Source organism: Quercus robur, chromosome 2 (genome assembly GCF_932294415.1).
Source record: "Quercus robur chromosome 2, dhQueRobu3.1, whole genome shotgun sequence".
Lineage (NCBI taxonomy): Eukaryota > Viridiplantae > Streptophyta > Magnoliopsida > Fagales > Fagaceae > Quercus > Quercus robur.
The window spans coordinates 118,387-143,035 of NC_065535.1; the positions used below are offsets into that span (position 1 = coordinate 118,387).

Sequence of the window (24,649 nt, forward strand, 5' to 3'; positions counted from 1 at the left end):
TTAGAAAGTACTCATTCAGTGCTTCAATTTGTACACAAATTTTGTATTTTTTTTTATGGAAATAAAGTGAGTTATTGTCATTTGAATATGTTCCACCGAGTTACCCGAAATACGGATTCCAATCATCTGCCGATGGAGGGACATAAAAATGGAAGTTTAACGATTTGCTCACGAATTTGGCTAGAAAATATTTTTCCTATATCGTGAGATCAATAATCTTGAACTCAAAATTTTCGTAAATAAAACGTAAGTGGCTAGTTATTCACGAGACGTAATCGCTTAGAAAATGTGTTTAAAAGTGACCTTCGGTCACCGTTTCGACAATAACGTTTGAACGGTAAGGAATTTTTAGACGCGGCCGGACTGTTTTCGAAAGTACTCATCCAAAGCATCAATTGCAACTCAAATTTTTTATTTTTTTCGATGGAAATCGAGAGAGTTAATGTCATTTGAATCAGTCCCACCGAGTTACGCGAAATAAAGATTCCAATTAATTTCCGATGGAGGGGCAAAAAATGGAAGTTTAACGATTCGCACAAAAATTTCGCTTGGAAATATTTTTCCAATATCGCGAGATCAATAATCTAGAAATCAAATTTTGGGTAAATAAAATGTTAGTGGCTAGTTATTCATGAGACGTAATCGCTTAGAAAATGTGTTGAAAAGTAACCTTCGGTCACCGTTTCCACAATAACTTTGGAACGGTGAGGAATTTTTAGACGTGGCCTGAATGTTTTAGATAGTACTCATTCAAAGCTTAAATTTGAACACAAATTTTGTATTTTTTCAATGGCAATCAAGAGAGTTATTGTCATTTGGATCAGTCCCACCAAGTTACACGAAATACGGATTCTAATTATGTGGCGATCGAGGAGCGTAAAAATGGAAGTCTAATGAGTCGCAAATGAATTTGGCTTGGAAATATTTTTCCTATATCGCGAGATCAATAATCTCGAAATCAAATTTTGGGTAAATATAATGTTAGTGGCTAGTTATTCACGAGACGTAACCGCTTAGAAAATGTGTGGAAAAGTGACCTTCGGTCCCCGTTTCCACAATAACTTCTGAATGGTAAGGAATTTTTAGACGTGGCCTGAATGTGTTAGAAAGTACACATTCGGAGCTTAAATTTGAGCACAAATTTTGTATTTTTTCGATGGAAATCAAGAGAGTTATTGTCATTTAAATCAGTCCCACCAAGTTACCCAAAATACTGATTCCAATTATGCGCTGATAGAGGAGCGCAAAAATGGAAGTTTAACGATTCGCACACGAATTTGGCTTGGAAATATTTTTCCTATATCGCGAGATTAAAAACCCTGAAATCAAATTTTGGGTAAAAAAAACCATTAGTGGCTCATTATTCACAAGTTGTAATCGATTAAAAAATGTGTTGAACGGTGACCGATTGTCACCGTTTCGACAATAACTTTTGAACGGTAAGGCATTTCTAGACACAGCTTGAATGTTTTAGAAAGTACTCATTTGGTGCTTCAATTTGAACACAAATTTTGTATTTTCTTGATGGAAATCGTGAGAGTTATTGTCGTTTGAATATGCTCCACTGAGTTACTAGAAATACAGATTCCAATTATCAGCCAATGGAGGGGCGTAAAAATGGAAGTTTAATGATTTGCTCACGAATTTGTCTAGGAAATATTTTTCCTATATTGCGAGATGAATAATCTTAAAATCTAATTTTCGGTAAAAAAAAGGTTATGGCAAGTTATACATGACCGTAATCGCTTAGAACATGTGTTGAAATGTGACCTTCTTTCACCATTTCGAAAATAACTTTTGAACGGTCAGAAATTTTTAGACGTGGCCTGAATGTTTTCAAAATTACACATTCGGAGCTTGAATTAGAACACAAATCTTGAATTTTTTCGGAGGAAATCAAGAGAGTAATTTTCATTTGACTCAGTCCGTCCGAGTTACCCAAAATACGGATTTCAATTAATTTCCGATGGGGGGGAGTAAAACTGGAAGTCTAATGATTCGCACATGAATTTCGCTTGGAAATATTTTTCCAATATCGCGAGATCAATAATCTAGAAATCAAATTTTGGGTAAATAAAATGTTAGTGGCTAGTTATTCATGAGACGTAATCGCTTAGAAAATGTGTTGAAAAGTAACCTTCGGTCACCGTTTCCACAATAACTTTGGAACGGTGAGGAATTTTTAGACGTGGCCTGAATGTTTTAGATAGTACTCATTCAAAGCTTAAATTTGAACACAAATTTTGTATTTTTTCAATGGCAATCAAGAGAGTTATTGTCATTTGGATCAGTCCCACCAAGTTACACGAAATACGGATTCTAATTATGTGGCGATCGAGGAGCGTAAAAATGGAAGTCTAATGAGTCGCAAATGAATTTGGCTTGGAAATATTTTTCCTATATCGCGAGATCAATAATCTCGAAATCAAATTTTGGGTAAATATAATGTTAGTGGCTAGTTATTCACGAGACGTAACCGCTTAGAAAATGTGTGGAAAAGTGACCTTCGGTCCCCGTTTCCACAATAACTTCTGAATGGTAAGGAATTTTTAGACGTGGCCTGAATGTGTTAGAAAGTACACATTCGGAGCTTAAATTTGAGCACAAATTTTGTATTTTTTCGATGGAAATCAAGAGAGTTATTGTCATTTAAATCAATCCCACCAAGTTACCCAAAAATTGATTCCAATTATGCGCTGATAGAGGAGCGCAAAAATGGAAGTTTAACGATTCGCACACGAATTTGGCTTGGAAATATTTTTCCTATATCGCGAGATTAAAAACCCTGAAATCAAATTTTGGGTAAAAAAAACATTAGTGGCTCATTATTCACAAGTTGTAATCAATTAAAAAATGTGTTGAACGGTGACCGATTGTCACCGTTTCGACAATAACTTTTGAACGGTAAGGCATTTCTAGACACATCTTGAATGTTTTAGAAAGTACTCATTTGGTGCTTCAATTTGAACACAAATTTTGTATTTTCTTGATGGAAATCGTGAGAGTTATTGTCGTTTGAATATGCTCCACTGAGTTACTAGAAATACGGATTCCAATTATCAGCCAATGGAGGGGCGTAAAAATGGAAGTTTAATGATTTGCTCACGAATTTGTCTAGGAAATATTTTTCCTATATTGCGAGATGAATAATCTTAAAATCTAATTTTCGGTAAAAAAAAGGTTATGGCAAGTTATACATGACCGTAATCGCTTAGAACATGTGTTGAAATGTGACCTTCTTTCACCATTTCGAAAATAACTTTTGAACGGTCAGAAATTTTTAGACGTGGCCTGAATGTTTTCAAAATTACACATTCGGAGCTTGAATTAGAACACAAATCTTGAATTTTTTCGGAGGAAATCAAGAGAGTAATTTTCATTTGACTCAGTCCGTCCGAGTTACCTGAAATACGGATTTCAATTAATTTCCGATGGGGGGGAGTAAAACTGGAAGTCTAATGATTCGCACACGAATTTCGCTTGGAAATATTTTTCCAATATCGCGTGATCAATAATCTTGAAATCAAATTTAGGGGAAATAAAATGTTAGTGGCTAGTTATTCACGAGACGTATTCGCTTAGAAAATGTGTTGAAAAGTGACCTTCGGTCACCGTTTCAACAATAACTTTTGAACGGAAAGGAATGTTTAGACGCGGCCTGAGTTGTTTAGAAAGTACTCATTCGGAGTTTAAATTTGAACACAAATTTTGTATTTTTTCAATGGAAATCAAAAGAGTTATTGTCAATTGAATTAGTCCCACCGAGTTAAACGAAATACGGATTCCAAATATGCGCCGATAGAGGGACGTAAAAATGGAAGTCTAACGATTCGCAAACGAATTTGGCATGGAAATATTATCCCAATATCGCGAGATCAATAATCTTGAAATCAAATTTTGGGTAAATAAAACGTTAGTGGCAAGTTATTTACGAGACATAATCACTTAGAAAATGTGTTGAAAAATGACCTTCGGTCACCATTTCGACAATAACTTTTGAACGGTAAGGAATTTTTAGACGTGGCCTGAATGTTTTAGAAAGTACTCATTCGGAGCATAAATTTGAACACACATTTTGTATTTTTTCGTTGCAAAATCAAGAGAGTTATTGTCATTTTAGTCAGTCCCATCGAATTACCCGAAATACGGATTCTAATTATGTACCGATGGAGGGGCGTAGAAATGGAAGTTTAATGATTCGCACACGAATTTTGCTGGGAAATATTTTTCCTATATCGCGAGATACATAATCTTGAAATCAAATTTTGGGTAAAAGAAACGTTAGCGGCTATTTATTCACGAGCCGTAATCGCTTAGAAAATCTGTTGAAAAGTGACCTTCGGTCACTGTTTCGACTATAACTTTTAAACGGTATGGAATTTTGAAACGCGGCCTGAATGTTTTCGAATCTACACAATGTAGCTTGAATTTCAAGAAAAATTTTGTATTTTTTTGATGGAAATCAAAAGTGTTATTATCATTTGAATCAGTTCCACCAAGTTACCCGAAATACGCATTCCAATTATGTGCCAATGGAGGGGCGTAAAAATGGAAGTCTAACGATTTGTACATGAATTTGGCTTGGAAATATTTTTTCCTATATCGTGAGATCAATAATCTTGAAATCAAATTTTGGGTAAAAAAAACGTTAATGGCTAGTTATTCACGAGACGTAATCGCTTAGAAAATGTGTTAAAAAGTGACCTTCGGTCACCATTTCAACAATAACTTTTGAGCGGAAAGGAATTTTTAGATGGGGCCTGAATGCTTACAAAAGAACACATTTGGAGCTTGAATTTGAACACAAATTTTGTATTTTGTTGGTGGAAATGAAGAGATTTATTATCATTTGAATCAGTTCCACCGAGTTACCAAAAATACTGATTCCAATTATGTGCCGATGGAGGGGCGTAAAATGGAAGTCTAACGATTTGCAGACGAATTTGGCTTGGAAATGTTTTTCCTATATCGAGAGATCAATAATCCTGAAATCAAATTTTGGGTAAAAAAAACGTTAGTGGCAATTTATTCACGAGTCGTAATCGCTTAGAAAATGTGATGACATGTGACCTTCTTACACCGTTTCGACAATAACTTTTGAACGGTAAGGAAATTGTAGACGCGGCTTGACTGTTTTCGAAAGTACACATTCAAAGCTTGAATTTGTACACAAATTTTGTTGTTTTTCGATGGAAATCAAGAGAGTTACTGTCATTTGAATCAATCCCACTGAGTTACCCGAAATACGGATTCCAATTATGTGCCGATGAAGGGGTGTAAAAATGGAAGTTTAATGATTCGCACACGAATTTGGCTTGGAAATATTTTTCCTATATCATGAGATCAATAATCTCGAAATCAAATTTTGGATAAAAAAAAACGTTAGTGGCAAGTTATTCACAAGCCGTAATCGCTTAGAAAGTGTGTTGAAATGTGACCTTCTTTCACCATTTCAACAATAACTTTTGAACGGTAAGGAATTTTTAGACGCGGCTGGAATGTTTTAGAAAGTACTCATTCAGAGCTTCAATTTGAAAACTAATGTTGTATTTTTTCATTGGAAATCGAGAGAGTTATTGTCGTTCAAATATGTCCCACCAAGTTACCTGAAATAGGGATTCTAATTATTTGCTGATGGAGGGGAGTAAAACTAGAAGTCTAACGATTCGTACACGAATTTTGCTTGGAAATATTATTCCTATATCGCAAGATCAATACTCTTGCAATCAAATTTTGGGTTAAAAAAACGATAGTGGCTAGTTATTCACGAGTCGTAATCACATAGAAAATTTGTTGAAAATTGACCTTCAGTCACCATTTCGACAATAACTTTTGAACGGTAAGGTATTTTTAGACGCGGCCTGAATATTTTCGAAAGAACACATTTGGATCATGAATTTGAACACAAATTTTGTATTTTTTCGGTGGAAATTACTAGAGTTATTGTCATTTGAATCAGTCCCACCGAGTAACCCAAAATTCGTATTCCAATTATGTGCCGATGGAAGGATGTAAAAATGGAAGTCTTACGATTCGTACACAAATTTGTCTTGGAAATATTTTACCAATATCACGACATCAATAATCTGGAAATCAAATTTTGGGTAAAAAAAACGTTAGTGGCAAGTTATTCACGAGCCACAATCATTTAGAAAATGTGTTGAAGTGTAACCTTCTTTCACCATTTCGACAAAAACTTTTGAACGGTGTTGAATTTTTAGAAGCAGCCTGTATGTTTTCAAAAGTACTCATTTGGAGCTTGAATTTGAACACAAATCCTGTATTTATTCAGTGGAAATCAAGGGAGTTATTGTCATTTGAATCAGTCCCCCCGAGTTCTCCGAAATACGGATTCCAATTATGTGCCGATGGAGGGGCGTAAAAATGGAAGTTTAACGATTCGCACACGAATTTGGCTGAGAAATATTTTTCCTATATCGCAAGATACGTAATCTTGAAATCAAATTTTGTGTAAAAAATGTTAGTGGGTAGTTATTCACGAGCCGTAATCGCTTAGAAAATCTGTTGAAAAGTGACCTTCGGTCACCGTTTCGACTATAACTTTTGAATAGTAAGGAATTTTTAAATGCAGCCTAAATGTGTTTGAATCTACACATCCAAGCTTGAATTTGAACGCAAATTTTGTATTTTTTTAATGGAAATCAAAAGAGTTATTGTCATTTGAATCAGTCCCACCGAATTACCGAAATACGGATTCCAATTATGTGCCGATGGAGGGGTGTAAAAATGGAAGTCTAACGATTTGCACCTGAATTTGTCTTTGAAATATTTTTCCAATATCGTGAGATCTATTATCTTGAAATCAAATTTTGGGTAAAAAAACGATTATGGCTGGTTATTCACGAGACGTAATCGCTTTGAAAATGTGTTGAAAAGTGAGCTTCGGTCACCGTTTCGACAATAACTTTTGAACGGAAAGGAATTTTTAGATGGGGCCTAAATATTTACAAAAGAACACATTTGGAGCTTCAATTTGAACACAAATTTTGTATTTTTTTGGTGGAAATGAAGAGATTTATTATCATTTGAATCAATTCCACCGAGTTACCCGAAATACTGATTCCAATTATGTGCCAATGGGGGGGCGTAAAAATGTAAGTTAACGATTTGCACACGAATTTGGCTTGGAAATATTTTTCCTATATCGCATGATCAATAATCTTGAAATCAAATTTTGGGTAAAAAAAACGTTAATGGCAAGTTATTCACGAGCCGTAATCGCATAGAAAATGTGTTGAAATGTGACCTTCTTTCACCGCAATAACTTTTGAATGGTATGGAATTTTTAGACACGGCCTGAATGTTTTCAAAAGTCCACATTCGGAGCTTGAATTTGAACACAAATCTTGTATCTTTTTGGTGTAAATCAAGAGAGCAATTGTCATTTGAATCTGTCCCACAGAGTTACGTGAAATACAGATTCCAATTATTTAACGATGGAGGGGAGTAAAACTGGAAGTCTAACGATTCGCACACGAATTTGGCTTGGAAATATTTTTCCAATATCGCGAGATCAATAATCTTGAAATAAAATTTTGGGTAAAATATACGTTAGTGGCAATTTATTCACGAGTCGTAATCGATTAGAAAATGTGTTGAAATGTGACCTTCTTTCACCATTTCGACAATAACTTTTGAATGTTAAGGAATTTTTAGACGCGGCCTGACTATTTTTGAAAGTACACATTCGGAGCTTGAATTTGAACAGAAATTTTGTATTTTTCGATGGAAATCAACAGAGTTACTGTCACATGAATCAGTCCCACCGAGTTACCCAAAATACGGATTCCAATTATGTGTTGATGAAGGGGTGAAAAAATGGAAGTTTAACGATTCACACATTAATTTTGCTTGGAAATATTTCTCTCATATCGCGAGATTAATAATCTTGAAATCAAATTTTGGGTAAAAAAAAGCATTAGTGGCTAGTTATTCATGAGCCGTAATCGCTTAGACAATGTGTTGAAAAGTGACCTTCGGTCACCGTTTCGACAATAAGTTTTGAATGGTAAGGAATTTTTAGACACGGCTTGAAAGTTTTCGAAAGTAAAAATTCGGAGCTTGAATTTGAACACAAATCTAGTATTTTTTCGATGTAAATCAAGAGAGTAATTTTCATTTGAATCAGTCCCACCGAGTTACCCGAAATATGGATTCCAATTATTTGCCGATGAAGGGGAGTCAAACTGGAAGTCTAATGATTCGCACACGAATTTGGCTTGGAAATATTTTCCTATATCGCGAGATCAATAATCTTGAAATCAAATTTTGGGTAAAAAAAACGTTAATGGCTAGTTATTCACAAGACGTAATCGCTTAGAAAATGTGTTGAAAAGTGACCTTCGGTCACCATTTTGACAATAACTTTTGAACAGAAAGGAATTTTTAGATGGGGCCTGACTGTTTACAAAAGAACACATTTGGAGCTTAAATTTGAACACAAATTTTGTATTTTTTTGGTGGAAATAAAGAGATTTATTATCATTTGAATCAATTCCACTGAGTTACTCGTAATACTGATTCCAATTATGAGCTGATGAAAGGGCATAAAAATGGAAGTTTAACGATTCACCCACAAATTTGGCATGGAAATATTTTTCCTATATCACGAGATCAATAATCGTGAAATCAAATTTTGGATAAAAAATACTTTAGTGGCAAGTTATTCATGAGCCGTAATCGCTTAGAAAATGTGTTGAAATGTGACCTTTCACCATTTCAACAATAACTTTTGAACGGAAAGGAATTTTAAACGCGGCCTGAATGCTTTTGAAAGTACTCATTCGAAGCTTGAATTTGAACATAAATTTTGTATTTTTTTGATGGAAATCAAGAGAGTTATTGTCATTTGAATTAGTCCCACCGAGTTACCTGAAATTCGGATTCCAATTATGTGCTGATGGCGGGGCGTAAAAATGGAAGTTTAACGATTTGCTCACGAATTTGTCTTGTAAATATTTTTCCTATATTCCAAGATTAATAATCTTGAAATCAAATTTTGGGTAAAGAAAACGTTAGTGGCAAGTTATTCATGAGCCGTAATCAAGAAGAAAATGTGTTGAAATGTGAATTGCTTTCACCATTTCGACAATAACTTTTGAACGGTAAGGAATTTTTAGATGCGACCTGAATGTTTTTGAAAGTACACATTCGACGCTTGAATTTGAACACAAATCTTGTATTTTTTTTGGGGGAAATCAAGAGAGTAAGTGTCATTTGAATTAGTCCCACCGAGTTACCCGAAATACGGATTCCAATTATTTGCCGATCGTGGGGAGTAAAACTAGAGGTCTAATGATTCACACACGAATTTGGCTTGGAAATATTTTTCCTATATTGCGAGATACATAATCTTGAAATTAAATTTTGGGTAAAAAAAAACGTTAGCGGGTAGTTATTCTCGAGCCGTAATCACTTAGAAAATTTGTTGAAATGTGACCTTCTTTCACCATTTCAACAATAACTTTTGAACGGTAAGGAATTTTTAGACACGGCCTAAATGTTTTAGAAAGTACTCATTCAGAGCTTCAATTTGAATTTTCTTTTTTAATATTTTTGGTGGAAATCGAGAGAGTTGTTGTCGTTTGAATATGTCGCAACGAGTTACCTGAAATACAGATTCCAATTATTTGCCGATGGAGGGGCGTAAAAATGGAAATCTAATGATTCGCACACGAATTTGGCTTGGAAACATTTTTCCCATATCGCGAGATCAATAATCATGAAATCAAATTTTGGGTAAAGAAAAACGTTAGTGGCATGTTATTCACAAGCTGTAATCGCTCAAAAAATGTATTGAAAAGTGACCTTCGGTCAACGTTTCAACAACAACTTTTGAACGGTAAGGAATTTTTAGACGTGGCTTTAATGTTTTAGAAAGTACTCATTCAAAGCTTCAATTTGAACACAATTTTTTTTTATTTTTTCAGCAGAATTCAAGAGAGTTATTGTCATTTGAATCAGTCCCACCAAGTTACGCGAAATACGGATTCCAATTAATTTCGATGGAGAGGAGTAAAACTAGAATCCGTATTTCAGGTAACTCGTTGCGACATATTCAAACGACAATAACTCTCTCGATTTCCACCAAAAATATTAAAAAAAAAATTCAAATTGAAGCTCCGAATGAGTACTTTCTAAAACATTCAGGCCGTGTCTAAAAATTCCTTACCGTTCAAAAGTTATTGGAATAACATTGACCGAAGGTCACTTTCCATCTCATTTTCTAATCGATTACGCTCGTGAATAACTAGCCATTAACGTTTTTTTTACCAAAAATTTCATTCCAAAATTATTAATCTCGCGATACAGGAAAAATATTTCAAAGCCAAATTCGTAAGTGAATCGTTAAACTTCCATTTTTACTCCCCTTCGTCGGCAGATAATGGGAATCCGCATTTCGGGTAACTCGGTCGGACATATTCAAACGACAATAACACTATCGATTTCCATCGAAAAAATAAAAAATTTGTGTTCAAATTGAAGCAACGAATAATTACTCTTTAAAACACGAATGGAGGGGCGTAAAATTGGAAGTCTAACGATTCGCACACGAATTTGGCTTGGAAATATTTTTCCTATATCGCGAGATCAATAATCATGAAATCAAATTTTGTGTAAATAAAACGTTAGTGGCTAGTTATTCACGAGACGAAATTGCTTAGAAAATGTGTTGAAAAGTGACCTTCGGTCACCATTTCGACAATAACTTTTGAACGGTAAGGAATTTTTGGCGCTGCCTGAATGTTTTCGAAAGTACACAATCGGAGCTTCAATTTGAACACAAATTTTGTATTTTTTTGATGGAAATCATGGGAGTTATTGTCATTTGAATCAATCCCACCGAGTTGCCCAAAATTCGGATTCCAATTATGTGCCGATGGAGGGGCGTAAAAATGGAAGTTTAACAATTTGCTTACGAATTTGGCTTGGAAATATTTTTCTTGTATCGCGAGATCAATAATCTTGAAATCCAATTTTGGCTTACGTGAAATATGGATTCCAATTAACTTCCGATGGAGGGGAGTGAAACTGGAAGTCTAACGATTCGCACATGAATTTGGCCTGGAAATATTTTTCCTACATCACTAGATTAATAATTTTGAAATCAAATTTTGTCTAAAAAGAACGTTAGTGTCTAGTTATTCTCAAGCCGTAATCACTTAGAAAATGTGTTGAAAATTAACCTTCGGTAACCGTTTCGACAATAACTTTTGAACGGTAAGGAATTTTTAGATGCAGCCTAAATGTTTTAGAAAGTGCTCATTTGGAGCTTCAATTTGAACACAATTTTTTTTTTTTTTTATGGAAATCGAGGGAGTCATTGTCGTTTGAATCAGTCTCATCGAGTTACGCAAAATACGGATTCCAATTAATTTCCGAAGGAGGGCAATAAAACTAGAAGTCTAATGATTCGCACACGAATTTCGCTTGGAAATATTTTTCCTATTTCGCGAGATAAATAACCTTGAAATCAAATTTTGGGTAAAACAAACGTTAGTGGCTAGTTATTCCCGAGCCGTAATCACTTAGAAAATGTGTTGAGAGGTGACCTTCGGTCACCGTTTCGACAATAAATTTTGAACGGTATGGTATTTTTTGACGTGGCCTGAATGTTTTAGAAAGTACTCATTCGGAACTTAAATTTGAACACAAATTTTGTATTTTTTCGATGGAAATCTAGAGAGTTATTGTCATTTGAATATGTCCAACCGAGTTACCCGAACTACAGATTCCAATTATCTACCGATGGAGGGGTGTAAAAATGGAAGTTTAACAACTTGCTCACAAATTTGGCTTGGAAATATTTTTCCTATTTCGAGAGACCAAAAATCTTGAAATCAAATTTTGGGTAAAAAAAACGTTAGTGGCATGATATTCACAAGTCGTAGTCGCTTAGAAAATGTGAAGGAAAGTGACCTTCGGTCAACCTTTCGACAAGAACTTTTGAAAGGTAAGGAATTTTTAGACGCGGCCTGAATGTTTTTGAAAGTACTCATTCGGAGCTTAAATATGAACACAAATTTTGTATTTTTTCGATGGAAATCAAGAGAGTTACTGTCATTTGAGTCAGTCCCACCGAGTTACCCGAAATACGGATTCCAATTATGTGTTGATGGAAGGGTGTAAAAATGGAAGTTTAACGATTCGCACACGAATTTGGCTTGGAAATATTTTTCCTATATCACGAAATTAATAAGCTTGGAATCAAATTTTGGGTAAAAAAAAGGTTAGTGGCTAGTTATTCACGAGCTGTAATCGATTAGAAAATGTGTTGAAAAGTGACCTTTGGTCACCGTTTCGACAATAACTTTTGAACGGTAAGGAATTTTTAGACACGGCCTGAATGTTTTAGAAAGTACTAATTCGGAGCTTCAATTTGAACACAATTTTTTTATTTTTACTAGGGAAATCGAGAGAGTTATTGTCGTTTGAATATGTTCCATCGAGTTACTCGAAATACGGATTCCAATTATCTGCCGATGGAGGGGCGAAAAAATGGAAGTTTAATTATTCGCTCACGAATTTGGCATAGAAATATTTTTCTTGTATCGCGAGATCAGTAATCTTGAATTCAAATTTTGGGTAAAAAAAACGTTAGTGGCATGTTATTCACGAGTCGTAATCCCTCAAAAAATGTATTGAAAAGTGACCTTCGGTCAACGTTTCTAAAATAACTTTTGAACGGTTAGGAATTTCTAGACGCAACCTGAATGTTTTAGTAAGTACTCATTCGGAGCTTAAATTTGAAATCAAATTTGTATTTTTTCAATGGAAATCAAGAGAGTTATTGTCATTCGAGTCAGTCGCACCGAATTACCCGAAATACGGATTCCAATTATGATCCGATAGAGGGGCGTAAAAATGGAATTTTAACGATTCGCACACGAATTTTGCTTGGAAATATTTTTCCTCTATCGCGAAATTAATAACCTTGAAATCAAATTTTGGGTAAAATCAACGTTAGTGGCGAATTATTCACGAGCCGTAATCGATTAGAAAATGTGTTGAAAAGCGACCTACGGTCACCGTTTCAACAATAACTTTTGAACGGTAAGGAATTTTTAGACATGGCCTGAATGTTTTAGAATTTACTCATTCGGAGCTTCAATTTGAAGACAAATTTTTTATTTTTTTGATGGAAATCGAGAGAGTTATTGTCGTTTGAATATGTCCCAATGCGTTACCAGAAATTTGGATTCCAATTATTTGCCGATGGAAGGACGTAAAAATGAAAGTCTAACGGTTCGCACACGAATTTGGCTTGGAAATATTTTTCCTATATCGTGAGATCAATAATCTTGAAATCAAATTTTGGGTAAATAAAACGTTAGTGGCTAGTTATTCACGAGACGTAATTGCTTTGAAAATGTGTTGAAATGTGACCTTCGGTCACCGTTTCGACAATAACTTTTGAACGGTAAGGAATTTTTAGACGCAGCTTGAATATTTTCGAAAGTACACATTCGGAGCTTGAATTTGAGCACAAATTTTGTTTTTTTTTTTTTTTTTATGGAAATCAAGAGTGTTATTGTCATTTGAATCAGTTGCACTGAGTTGCCAGAAATCAAGAGTGTTATTGTCGATGGAGGGGCATAAAAATGGAAGTTTAACAATTCGCTTACAAATTTGGCTTGGGAATATTTTTCTTCAATCGTGAGATCAATAATCTTGAAAACAAATTTTGGATAAAAAAAGGTTAGTGGCAAGTTATTCACGAGCCGTAATCGCTTAAATATGTGTCGAAATGTGACATTCTTTTACCATTTCGACAATAACTTTTGAACGGTAAGAATTTTTAAACGCGGCTTTAATGTTTTTGAAAGTACACAATCGAAGCTTGCGTTTGAACACAAATTTTGTATTTTTTCGATGGAAATCAAGAGAGTAATTGTCATTTGAATCAGTCCCACCGAGTTACCCGAAATACAGATTCCAATTATTTGCCGATGGAGGGGAGTAAGCTGGAAGTTTAAGGATTCGCACACGAATTTGGCTTGGAAATATTTTTCCTGTATCGCAAGATCAATAATCCTGAAATTGAATTTTTGCTAAAAAAAACGTTAGTGGCTAGTTATTCACGAGACATAATCGCTTAGAAAATGTGTTGAAAAGTGACCTTCTTTCACCGTTTCGACATTAAATTTTGAACGGTAAGGAATTTTTAGATGTGGCCCGAATGTTTTCAAATGTACACCTTTGGAGCTTGAATTTGAACACAAGTTTTCTATTTTTTCGATGGAAATCAAGAGAGTTATTGTCATTTAAATCAGTCCAACCGAGTTACTAGAAATACTGATTCCAATTATGTGCCGATGGAGAGGTGTAAAAATGGAAATTTAACGATTCGCACACAAATTTGGCTTGGAAATATTTTTCCTATATCTTGAGATCAATAATCTTGAAATCAAATTTTGGGTAAATAAAACGTTAGTGGCTATTTATTTGCAAGACGTAATCGCATAGAAAATGTGTTGAAATGTGACTTTCGGTCGTCGTTTCTACAATAACTTTTGAATGGTAAGGAATTTTTAGACGCGGACAAAATGTTTTCAATACTATACTTTCAGAGCTTGAATTTGAAAAAAAAAATTGTATTTTTTCGATGGAAATCAAGAGAGTTATTGTCATTTGAATCAGTCCCACAGGGTTACCAGAAATACGAAATCAAATTATGTGCTGAAGGAGGGTCGTAAAAATGGAAGTCTAACGATTCACTCACGAATTTGGCTTGGAAATATTCTTCCTATATCGTGAGATCAGTAATCCTGAAATCCAAGAGACGTAAGTTATTCAAAAGACGTAATTGCTTAGAAAATGTGTTGAAAAGTGATCTTTGGTCACCATTTTGACAATAACTTTTGAAAGGAAAAATTTGCTATTTAGACTAAATTTAGAAATTTTTTTGATGAATAGTATGCGCGTCAAACTAATTAGTTAGTTGGACTGATTTTGGAACTCGAGTTTGCTAAACTCGAGTTCCAGCCCAATATTCAACTTTCTGACTCCCAGTCCGACCAACATTAATCTGGAATTAAAAAAAAAAGAAGCCATATGGAACTCGACAGTGGCAAACACGATTTCAGTTATTTTTTAAAAATGGAAACCGAGATTGCTAAACTCGATTTCTAGGGCACTATACCTCCTCCACACTTTGATTCTTCCTAGCAGTCACGCCGTCCCTCTCTCTCTCACCGTCCCTATTTCTTCTCTCAGTCACGCCGTCCCTCTCTCTCTCAGTCGCGTCGTCCCTCTCTCTCGCTCCGGTCTCTCTCAGTCACCGGTGTTCCTCTCGTTCCTGACCTTGGCCGTGCCTGCAAGGTAAGTCTAATTTTGAAGCTCAATTTCGTTGTTCTGCTTGTAATTAATAACTGGGTTTGTTTACTAATCATATTTTAATGTTGGGTTTATGCTTGGTTACATAAATAATAGGGTAGGTGATTCAGTTATGGTAAAGTGTAATTTATTGTAATTTTAGGAATTTGACATTGCAAAGGTTTTAGGCAAGGAAGCTTTTCTATTAAAATGGTTTTTTTAGATTCTGTTTATGAGTTCCTTGTGAAGAAGAAGCTAGATTGCCTCTTAAAAATGCATTTTGAACATGCTTCTGCTATAGGGTAGAGGCTCACAAGGATGAGAATAGTGATTAAAAAAAAAAAAAAAAAATGCAATCAGCTGCAGTCAGCTTCACAAAGGTATCATGATGGGAAGGGTCCAACATAACGCGGCATCAAGAGTACAGAATGTCTCAATGTCAAGGTCACTCTGTCACTGATGAACAGTTTTTTGGTCCTTGAGTGGGCCTTGTTATGAACATTTTGTTTGAATTGTAAGGCATCCTTGATGGAACAACAATGGTTATTTTGTGTATGTTGCTGTTAATTGTAACAACAGGCTGGTATTAATAATAACTGATGTTTGAGAAGAGCTTTGAATTTTTTTATTGTGGGATTAGGGACTATTACTTATCAAAAAAATATAAATTGTGGGAGTGGGAACTCTTAAAATAAATCCTGTGTCTTTTCTTTTTCCTCTCATACTTGGCACATTTATGCATAGAACTTTTGTCTTTTCTTTTTCCTCTTTTATTTCTAATTGATATGGCATAACTTTTTGCAGCATGATGATAGATCCTAGGCCCATTGATCGTAGCGTTTTGATGGAACAAGTGAAGCATCGATCTGAGTTACTTTGGAACCCTGGAGGCCAGGTAAAAATTTCCGCATAATAGTATTTGGTGATTTATTAACTTTTCTGTGAAGTGATAAAAGAAACCTAAAATTGATTCGAAAATAAACTTATAGATTATACTATTGCTTTTGGATGTTGAATTATTCTTTAATGGCATATTACGTACTTGATCAAAGTATAAGATATTTATCTATTGTTATAATATTTGCAGGATCCTCCTGGCACACTAAATTGTCGATGTCGCCATGAAGAGTTGACACGTCGAGATCCTATGGTATATGAGCGTGTGATTGCCATAGTGAGGTTGCTTGGTTTAGAGCGTCTACACATGGTCCCATCCATAAAGCTTGATCATGCATTGATCACTGCATTTGTAGAGTGATGGCGCCCAGAGACCCATTCTTTCCACCTTCCACATGGTGAGATGATGATCACACTGCAAGATGTGGAAATTATAATGGGGATGCCCATTGAGGGTGAGGCAATGGTTGGGTTAAGTAAAAGAACTTGGAAATCTGTGTGTGATGAAATGCTTGGAATTCAAATTCCAAATGAAAATAAAACCGTGCTAGATGGTTAAAGGATTCAAATAAAAGCACTCGTTGACCGAATTGCACAGCCATTGCCTTCGGATGCAAATGAGTTGTAGGTTCATCAATATGCTCGCTGTTATATACTAGCCCTACTAGGGGATATGGTATTTGCTGACAAGTCCGGAGATAGGGTCCACCTCATGTAGTTGGAGTTCATGGAGAACCTTAATGATCCACCTAAGTATAGTTGGGGTAGTGCAGCCCTATCATGGTTGTACAGACAATTGTGCAAGGCAAGGGAAAAGACGGCAAAGCAAATTGGTGGAGCATTGATTTTGGTCCAATTGTGAATATATGCTAGATTCCCACATTTGTCCCCACAGAAGGTGCTCCCACCAGAGGGTGTTTATGGTCCACCACCACCGCCAACCTTTTGCCATGAAGTAAGTATATATTGCATAATTATTGTGTTTATCGTTCGAGTTTTATGTAAACGACTAATGACCATGCTATGTTATGTGCTTATAGGTGGGCAGAGGCTAAGTGTACAAAGAACACTCCCACACACGTGCTTTCCGTATATCGCAATCAACTTGCCGCGACACAGCCTGACCAGGTATAATATTTGTTTTTATATAACGCTTGTATCAATTTATGTCTTTGAAATTACACCCATTTTAATCAAAATCATAAAAAAGTATTTAATTACCCACTAATGTACTACTTATGCAAATTATGAGATAATTTTCACATGCGGATGAATTGAGCCGCCTTCCTCCTAATTTTCACATCCAGGAAAGTAACGTGTGGAGGTCGAAAGTTCCACTTATATGTTTTTGGCTTGTAGAGTTCCACCTACCTAATCGTGTCCTTCGACAATTTGGGCTAAAGCAGGAACAACCTGAAGATGCTGATACTAATCGCGATTTGCATAAAATAGATGCGAGGGGCAAGGTAGACAAAAATTGGAGGGTGGAACATGCAGTCCATATTCAGAAATGGAATAATCGTTCTAAGTACGTCTGTCATGGAGAGAGGATAGAGGAGGTGATGTCACGTCATCATCCATACATGGTGTGGTATCGTAGGATCACTCAACTGTATATCAACCGTGATAGCGCTAAATAGAAATTTTGGTAATGTGTACAAATTTAGTTTGTTTTGCAAGTTCAGTTTGATGTCATGTCTGTGTCCTATGTAATAATGCCCGTGATTTAATGACAGATTGCCAACTAACTGGCTGTCCTTAACTGGTTTAATGAAGACTCTGAACAATACAAGTTCATCAAGAAAGCCCTTGAGGATTTGGATGAAGTTGATCGCATAGATGTGCCAGCTAGTGATGAAGCAGCAAACCACATTGAAACACTAGATGTAGGGCCCAGTACGAGCTCAGCTCCTCCAGTGCATCCACGTTGTGGACTTGCCCCCACTCCTCATCTTGCCATTGAGACCCCTCATCCACCCTTGTCCACCCCTCATGACACAACCGGGCCCTCCATGCCACCCATCCCTCCCATTAACACCGAAACTCCCTTGTGGTTTACCCATGCTGGATTCGAGTCCTCCCCACACACCACCACCGTTGACCACAACTCGCCCACGGCCCCGTCCTATAGCTCCCCCCAGACAGTTATACCCACCCCTAGCCCTCAAACACCCCAAGTTGGGCTAATGTCTACCAGCCCGAGTCATACACAATTGCCTCCTACCTCTTCCTATCCCTTGATACATGTTGCACAAGCAACGCAACCACATGATGGACACGCTGAGCAGGGGCAACGTGATCAAGCTGAGTAGCCACACAATGCAAATGATCATGCTCCACCTAAACGGAAATCAACTTGCACCATCCAACCAAAGAGATGCGGCACAGGTTCCCACCTGGTATTCCTAGTGCTTTATTGTTATTTTAATTTCATCTATTTTTCGTGGTTCTATGTGCATGAATTTGTTTATTTGTATAAGCCTACAACTGGTTTTATGAGCAGGTTAGAGCTCCAAATGAGTCATTAGAGCAGGTTGCAGCTCCAACTGACAAAAACGCTCACCCTACAACCAAACAGTACACTAGGCGCAACCAGAAAAGAAGTAAACGCGGGGAGGGTGTAGCCTAAAGGATACCCATTTTTTGAAAAGGTGTGGTTTTTGCATTTTCCGTGATTTGAATGGTCTGTTTAATTTCTTGCATTATCTCTTTAAAGTGAGAAGCATCTTATTTGTTACAATGCAGTTATTTGTTTCACAAGAAAATCTACCATTGCATTATCTCTTTCGTATTTGTGTTCGTTCTGAATTGGTATACTATTTCCATTTCTCTGCTGCCTGATTGCTTTAATGGAGTTTCTTTTTTTTTTTTTTTTTTTTTTTTCTTCTTCTTTCCCTAAAGCTGAAATATGTCCAAATTCTCTGCTGTTGGTGCTCTTGCTTTTCATATCCAACGATTTGAATGCACACAAGTTCACGTGCAAGCAGGTTCGCTCTGTTTCAAGAAGTCACTAGAGCAAATTATGTCATTTTTTGTTTTTTTGATTTCCTGTTTTGTAGGGAGCAAAACAAGATGTGGAGATAAGAAAATTTCAGTGTCTTGTTGCTGCATTCTCAGGCAAGTATTTACTATTTAGTATATACATATTTATTTGTTTCTTTTAACTCCTTTTGAATGTATTGTGGATCAATACCTTTTGGGGTTGGAATCGTGCTATTAATTGGTATTTGAGCGATTTTTTAAACATAAATTTTAGACTTTACTTAAATATATATAAAAAAATGTATATGAACTTTTAGTATTTGTTTTTGTATATAAAAATAGTTTTTTTTATTGCCAATGGCAAATTTTTAATGGTTTTGGATGGGAAGGACCTTGCTAACAACAAATGTGAACATTTAGGACTGAAATTACAAAAAAATGAACTTTAGGGATGAGAATGACAATTGACACAAACTTATAGGGTGTAATTTGGATTTTAGCCTACAGTATTTGTACTCAAGGGATGAGATTGAAGCCGGTATTTTATGGAAAATGGAAATTTGTTTCATTGTTGACAGTGAGCTCATGTCTTTTTTATTTTTGTTGTGTATGGACTGCTTATGCATGTATTAGGAACCACTGGTGCCTTGGGAGATTTAATAGTGTTGGTTATCTTATCTATTGGAAATAACTTACAAGAAGAAAAAAAATTCCTGGAATTGAGACACTATTAGGTGCTAGAGTCTCAATTAACACTTTGCTATGTGTTCTTGCTTAATTAAATCCCAAAGTTACCTCAAGGAATCATGTCTTCTGTCTATATTATTCTTCAATGGAAGTTGCAACTTTCAAGCTTAAAGCCTCACTAATAGAGTGACGAGTAACCTATTTTCCATGTATCAGTTTAGATTTACCTTCAACTTCATGGTATTGATGGTCCCAATCTTTTTGTTTTTCATATATATTGTTTTAAAAATAAAATCTAGTAACAACATTACTGGCTACTCAACCTGCTTAAATATGTAGTTCACCACCTTCCTAATAATAGTCAACTTCTTAGTAAACTCCCTGGTGAGTTCCTACAGTACTGAAACTTGCTCTTTCATTTTCAAAGAATAAAATTGTACGATCTTTTGACTGTCTATAATTGTGATCGAATTTTTGGCTTGCTGGATGAGGCAGTTGGTTACCTTAGTGGAAAAATCTGGAAAGCTGTTCCTGTATGTTTTATTTGGTGTCTTTTGAGAGAGTGAAATACTCAGATTTTTAGGGCTGTGCAACAGCTGTTGTGAAACTCATTGTCCAAACCACTGTTTGTACTTCACCACTTTTGTCCAAAGTTGGACTCATTGTCCAAACCTTAAACTATTGCAACTCAATCCTATATCCTGGAGCTGAAATTATATATTATGAGTGAATGACAAGGGCTTATGCTACTTATAATTCTATAACCAGAACTATTTTAATCAGTCATCTTATATTCTTTTGGTTCAAATTTTTGCAGGTTAATGCTAGTGGACAATTTTGTGGGGGAAGCTGAAATGGTTGGACCAAAATGACTTTGAAATGAACACAAATTACAGGCAGCAAGAAGATGGGGTGGGCTGTTAATTGACTGCTGAGTTGGAGAATGCAAGCCGGTAATGTGAAGAACATCGAGAGCTGAATAGGAGGATGTTTTGGATATGTTTTGGATCTTCAACCTAGTGAATCCTTTTGGGATTTTTTTTTTTTTTTTTTTGAGTTGTTGATGTACTTGAATATTAATGAAGTGCCAAGGCCTAATAGTTCAGGATTTAAAACCCCCATACCCATGACAGTGTATCGAATTATAAAAAAATTAATGAAATATTTCTTTGATAATTTAGTAATTTGGAAGGACATCATGATGTTTCTTGAGTCTTGAATAAGAAATTCAGGTGGTTTCATAATGGAGTATCCTTATCATGATTTCTTAGCACCTCTCAGATACCTGTTACCAAGCCCTCAATGACAGAAGTGGTGCAAATTCTGCAAGTCATTACGGCCCCAATATTGTATTAAGTCATTAAGATCACAATTTACAAGATTACACTTTTGTCTTCATCTGGATGTCATAGGCTTGTATATAGCATTATTTTGTGACTATGTGGGGACAGTGGATGCTAAATTAGCTATATAATGTTGCACGCTTATGCAAGCAAGGTGTAGTTAGATACCTACAATAAGAATACCCAAAGAACCTACATTATGCACATAATAGTACATGTTAATGAACTCTAGTGGTAACTTCATATCCAAAAGGCAGAATCTTTAACAAAAATTCATCTTAACCATCTTCAATAACGTTGGATGTCAAAATTAATAAAGTTTACAAGAAAAATGTAAATTCAGCAAGTTACCAACACTTTGACATGGAGATAAAAAAAAAACTAAATATGCAAGGACTGAATTATGCCAAAAAGTTTAAAGGAACTGCAAAAGCAAAAAGATGTCCCTCCTTGGTCCTCTACATTCAATATCGCATACTCTGTACGATGTTCACATGCGTTGTCCAATGCTTGCCTACAAAAATTATGAAAACACATATAAAACATAAATATGGCTAATTTGCACATATAAAACTACATGTTATTTTGCACATTTTCTAGGTATAGAAGCAATTAAAAAAATATAAGGAAGAGAGGGAGTGAGAATAACAAGATCACAATACCTTTCTTTTGCATAAGGTAGCTCCAAAATAATAGGTACAACATTTGCATTTGTCTTCAAAATAATACTGTGGAAAATAGGAAGTTAGATTTAAGTGGGTAGATAGAATATCATGGAAGCTCATGAACTTCCAACTATGGAAAAAAGAATGAAGTAACTAGAATATCATGGAAGCTCATGAACTCCAAATAGAGGCCCAAGATATGTTAAGAGCTAAATATACATGCCAAATACTTTACCTATGATAATTGAATGCATGCTTACCTAGTTAGGAACATCACTGCTTGTTGATGCACGAATCACATTCGGACATCTTCTGTGGTTATGACCCTCTACATGACACACTCCACATTTCTGCTTGGGTTGACTCTCCCTCCAATCCATCTCATTCCTTATCCTTGTTGACATAGGTCTACCTTTGTCTCGCAACATATCAGGGTTAGGGTACAACTTTGGGCCGACAACCTCTCGCCACAGTGACTTATCCTTTGGCACACAAAAATCATGTGAATAAGTGGCAAGTCGTTCTCGTAAACTATAACAAGGGTCGATATACTTCATTGCATTGATATGTTCCCTGATACAAACTGCAATTACATGTGAACAAGGGATCTTATAGATTTCCCATTTGCCACAAGTACACGTGTTATCTTGTAACCTTACTTCATGACTATGGTCTCCCCCTTTAGATCTTTGTGGATTGTAGATTGTGCAAACTTGAAATACACCGTTCTGCTGGTGAAATGGCCTCACATAATGTTTTTGGCCTTTCTCGTAATTTGCTTCATAGATCTCCATGGCATAACTGCTGAACTCTTGACCATGTGCAATATCACCCAATATTTTAGTGCGCCGATCATTGAAATAGGCGACAAGTTTGCACCAAATGTAGTCAACCAATGCAGATATTGGTAGTCCACGTGCACCTTTTAGAACTCCATTGAAACACTCCGACATATTGGTAGTCATTGCCCCATAACGGAGTCCACGATCATGTGACAATGTCCACATCTCCAAATCCTCCTTCCTTAGATATGAGTACGGCTTCTTTTTCTCAGTACTAAGATCCTTACTGAACTTGAGTTCAGCTTCCTTAAGGCAATCCAATATTTTATCAAGTTTGCGAACTTGAGTAGCGTATCCTACTTTCAAGGCCAGAGACTTTAAGAATGGGTCCTTAAATTGAGTGTTGAAGTTGCTAGCAACATGTCTAATGCAATATCGATGATATACCGGTACATAATCATGGGGCCACTGTTCAATGGAAGATATGATAGCTCTATGTCGGTCAGATATTATGCAAATGCCGGAATCGGGTACCACATGTTGTATTGCTTTCCGTAAGCAATATAAAAACCATCCCCAACTGGCCCCCGTCTCATCATCCACAACCGCAAAGGCAAGTGGAAAAATCTCATTGTTAGCATCAGTAGCCATTGCAATCAACAACTTTCCTTTATATTTTCCATAAAGATGAGTTCCATCAATACTAATTACTGGCCTACAATGTGTGAATCCAGCAATGGAAGGAGCGAAAGCCCAGAACACATACTTGAATATAATAGTACTTGGTGTGTTTCCGTTGATTGACCGATAAGACACTTGTGTACCCGAATCACTATCCTTATATGCCAATAACAACTTCTGTAACTTTTGGTACGACTCTTCCCAATTCCCATGTATGTTTGCAATGGCCTTTTGTTTCGCATCCCATATCTTGTAGTACGATATTTCGTGCTGAAACCTTTCCTTTATCAGGTTTTGGAGATCCTTTATTTTGTAAGTGTGATCTTCAAGTATATATGTATGAAGTTCTTGAGCAAGAAAATTTGAATCCATCATTCTACCATCTTTGTTCACCCCAACTGATGGACAAGTGTGAGGTCCGTTGTATACTGTGATGACCCATAGTCCGTTAAGTTTCCGTTGCGAGAATGCTCGAACTTTCCATGCACATGACTCATTCACGCACTTCACACACAATCTCTGCTGGTTGGACCACTCAGTTGTATAACTCCTATTGTTGTCCATAGAGTACACTATTAATGCCTGCTTCACCGCCTCTTTATTAGGAAAAATCAACCTTTTGATAAAATTCATTCCCCGTACCCAACTTGATGCAAATGGTATCTCAACATTTGAAGGATCAACTATATTATCCCAAGTGTTTGCATGAAATGACGGGCATGAACTTCATAGGTAGGTACTGTATTCGTAACATTTTGCACACCTATATGATCGCCTATATCATCATGAAACTCCATAGCGTTATCATCATGATCATCCACAACATCATTATGAACATTGTCAACATTTTCATAGTGATCAACATACTCGTGGAAGTCGTCTCTTCCAATCATCTCTTCATACTCATCTCTACCATGATTAACGTCGCCTTCGTCTTCCCCCCCCCCCCCCTAGAGGTTGATAACTAGATCCGCAAACATCCATTGGAGTTGGTGTCTCATGAGATGGTAGTGTATAACCCCCAACTGTGGTGCATGGGGTAAGAGTCGGATGACCATCTGCATGTAATAATTGTAATTCTTCCCCTCCACCACCCTCCAAAATTGTTTGTTGCACATCTTCACCGCCAAGTTCTGTACGAGGCTCCACACTTATATATAACTCAACAGCTTTTAACTGAGGCGTCGAGTCTATCCTGTCAAACATAATCCTAACATGCTTGTCTCCTTTTATTTCAATAGGTGTGAAGACAATGCGATCACTGAAAACTGCATGA

General features: G+C 36.1%; 1 protein-coding gene and 1 long non-coding RNA gene across 2 annotated transcripts; both read right to left on the bottom strand.

Moving 5' to 3' along the window:
- Positions 1-21,644: 21,644 nt before the first annotated feature.
- On the bottom strand, positions 21,645-22,198 carry LOC126698615 (uncharacterized). The gene is made up of 3 exons (XR_007646525.1): positions 22,171-22,198; positions 21,908-21,973; positions 21,645-21,759 (listed from the first exon to the last, which is right to left on the bottom strand). It is a non-coding gene; the product is annotated as an uncharacterized LOC126698615 (long non-coding RNA).
- Positions 22,199-22,463: 265 nt separating this feature from the next.
- On the bottom strand, positions 22,464-24,266 carry LOC126716147 (uncharacterized). Its single transcript, XM_050417176.1, has 3 exons — positions 24,137-24,266; positions 22,624-24,056; positions 22,464-22,493 (listed from the first exon to the last, which is right to left on the bottom strand). The coding sequence occupies exons 1-3, from the start codon at positions 24,264-24,266 to the stop codon at positions 22,464-22,466; spliced, it is 1,593 nt and encodes a 530-aa protein (XP_050273133.1).
- Positions 24,267-24,649: the final 383 nt, after the last annotated feature.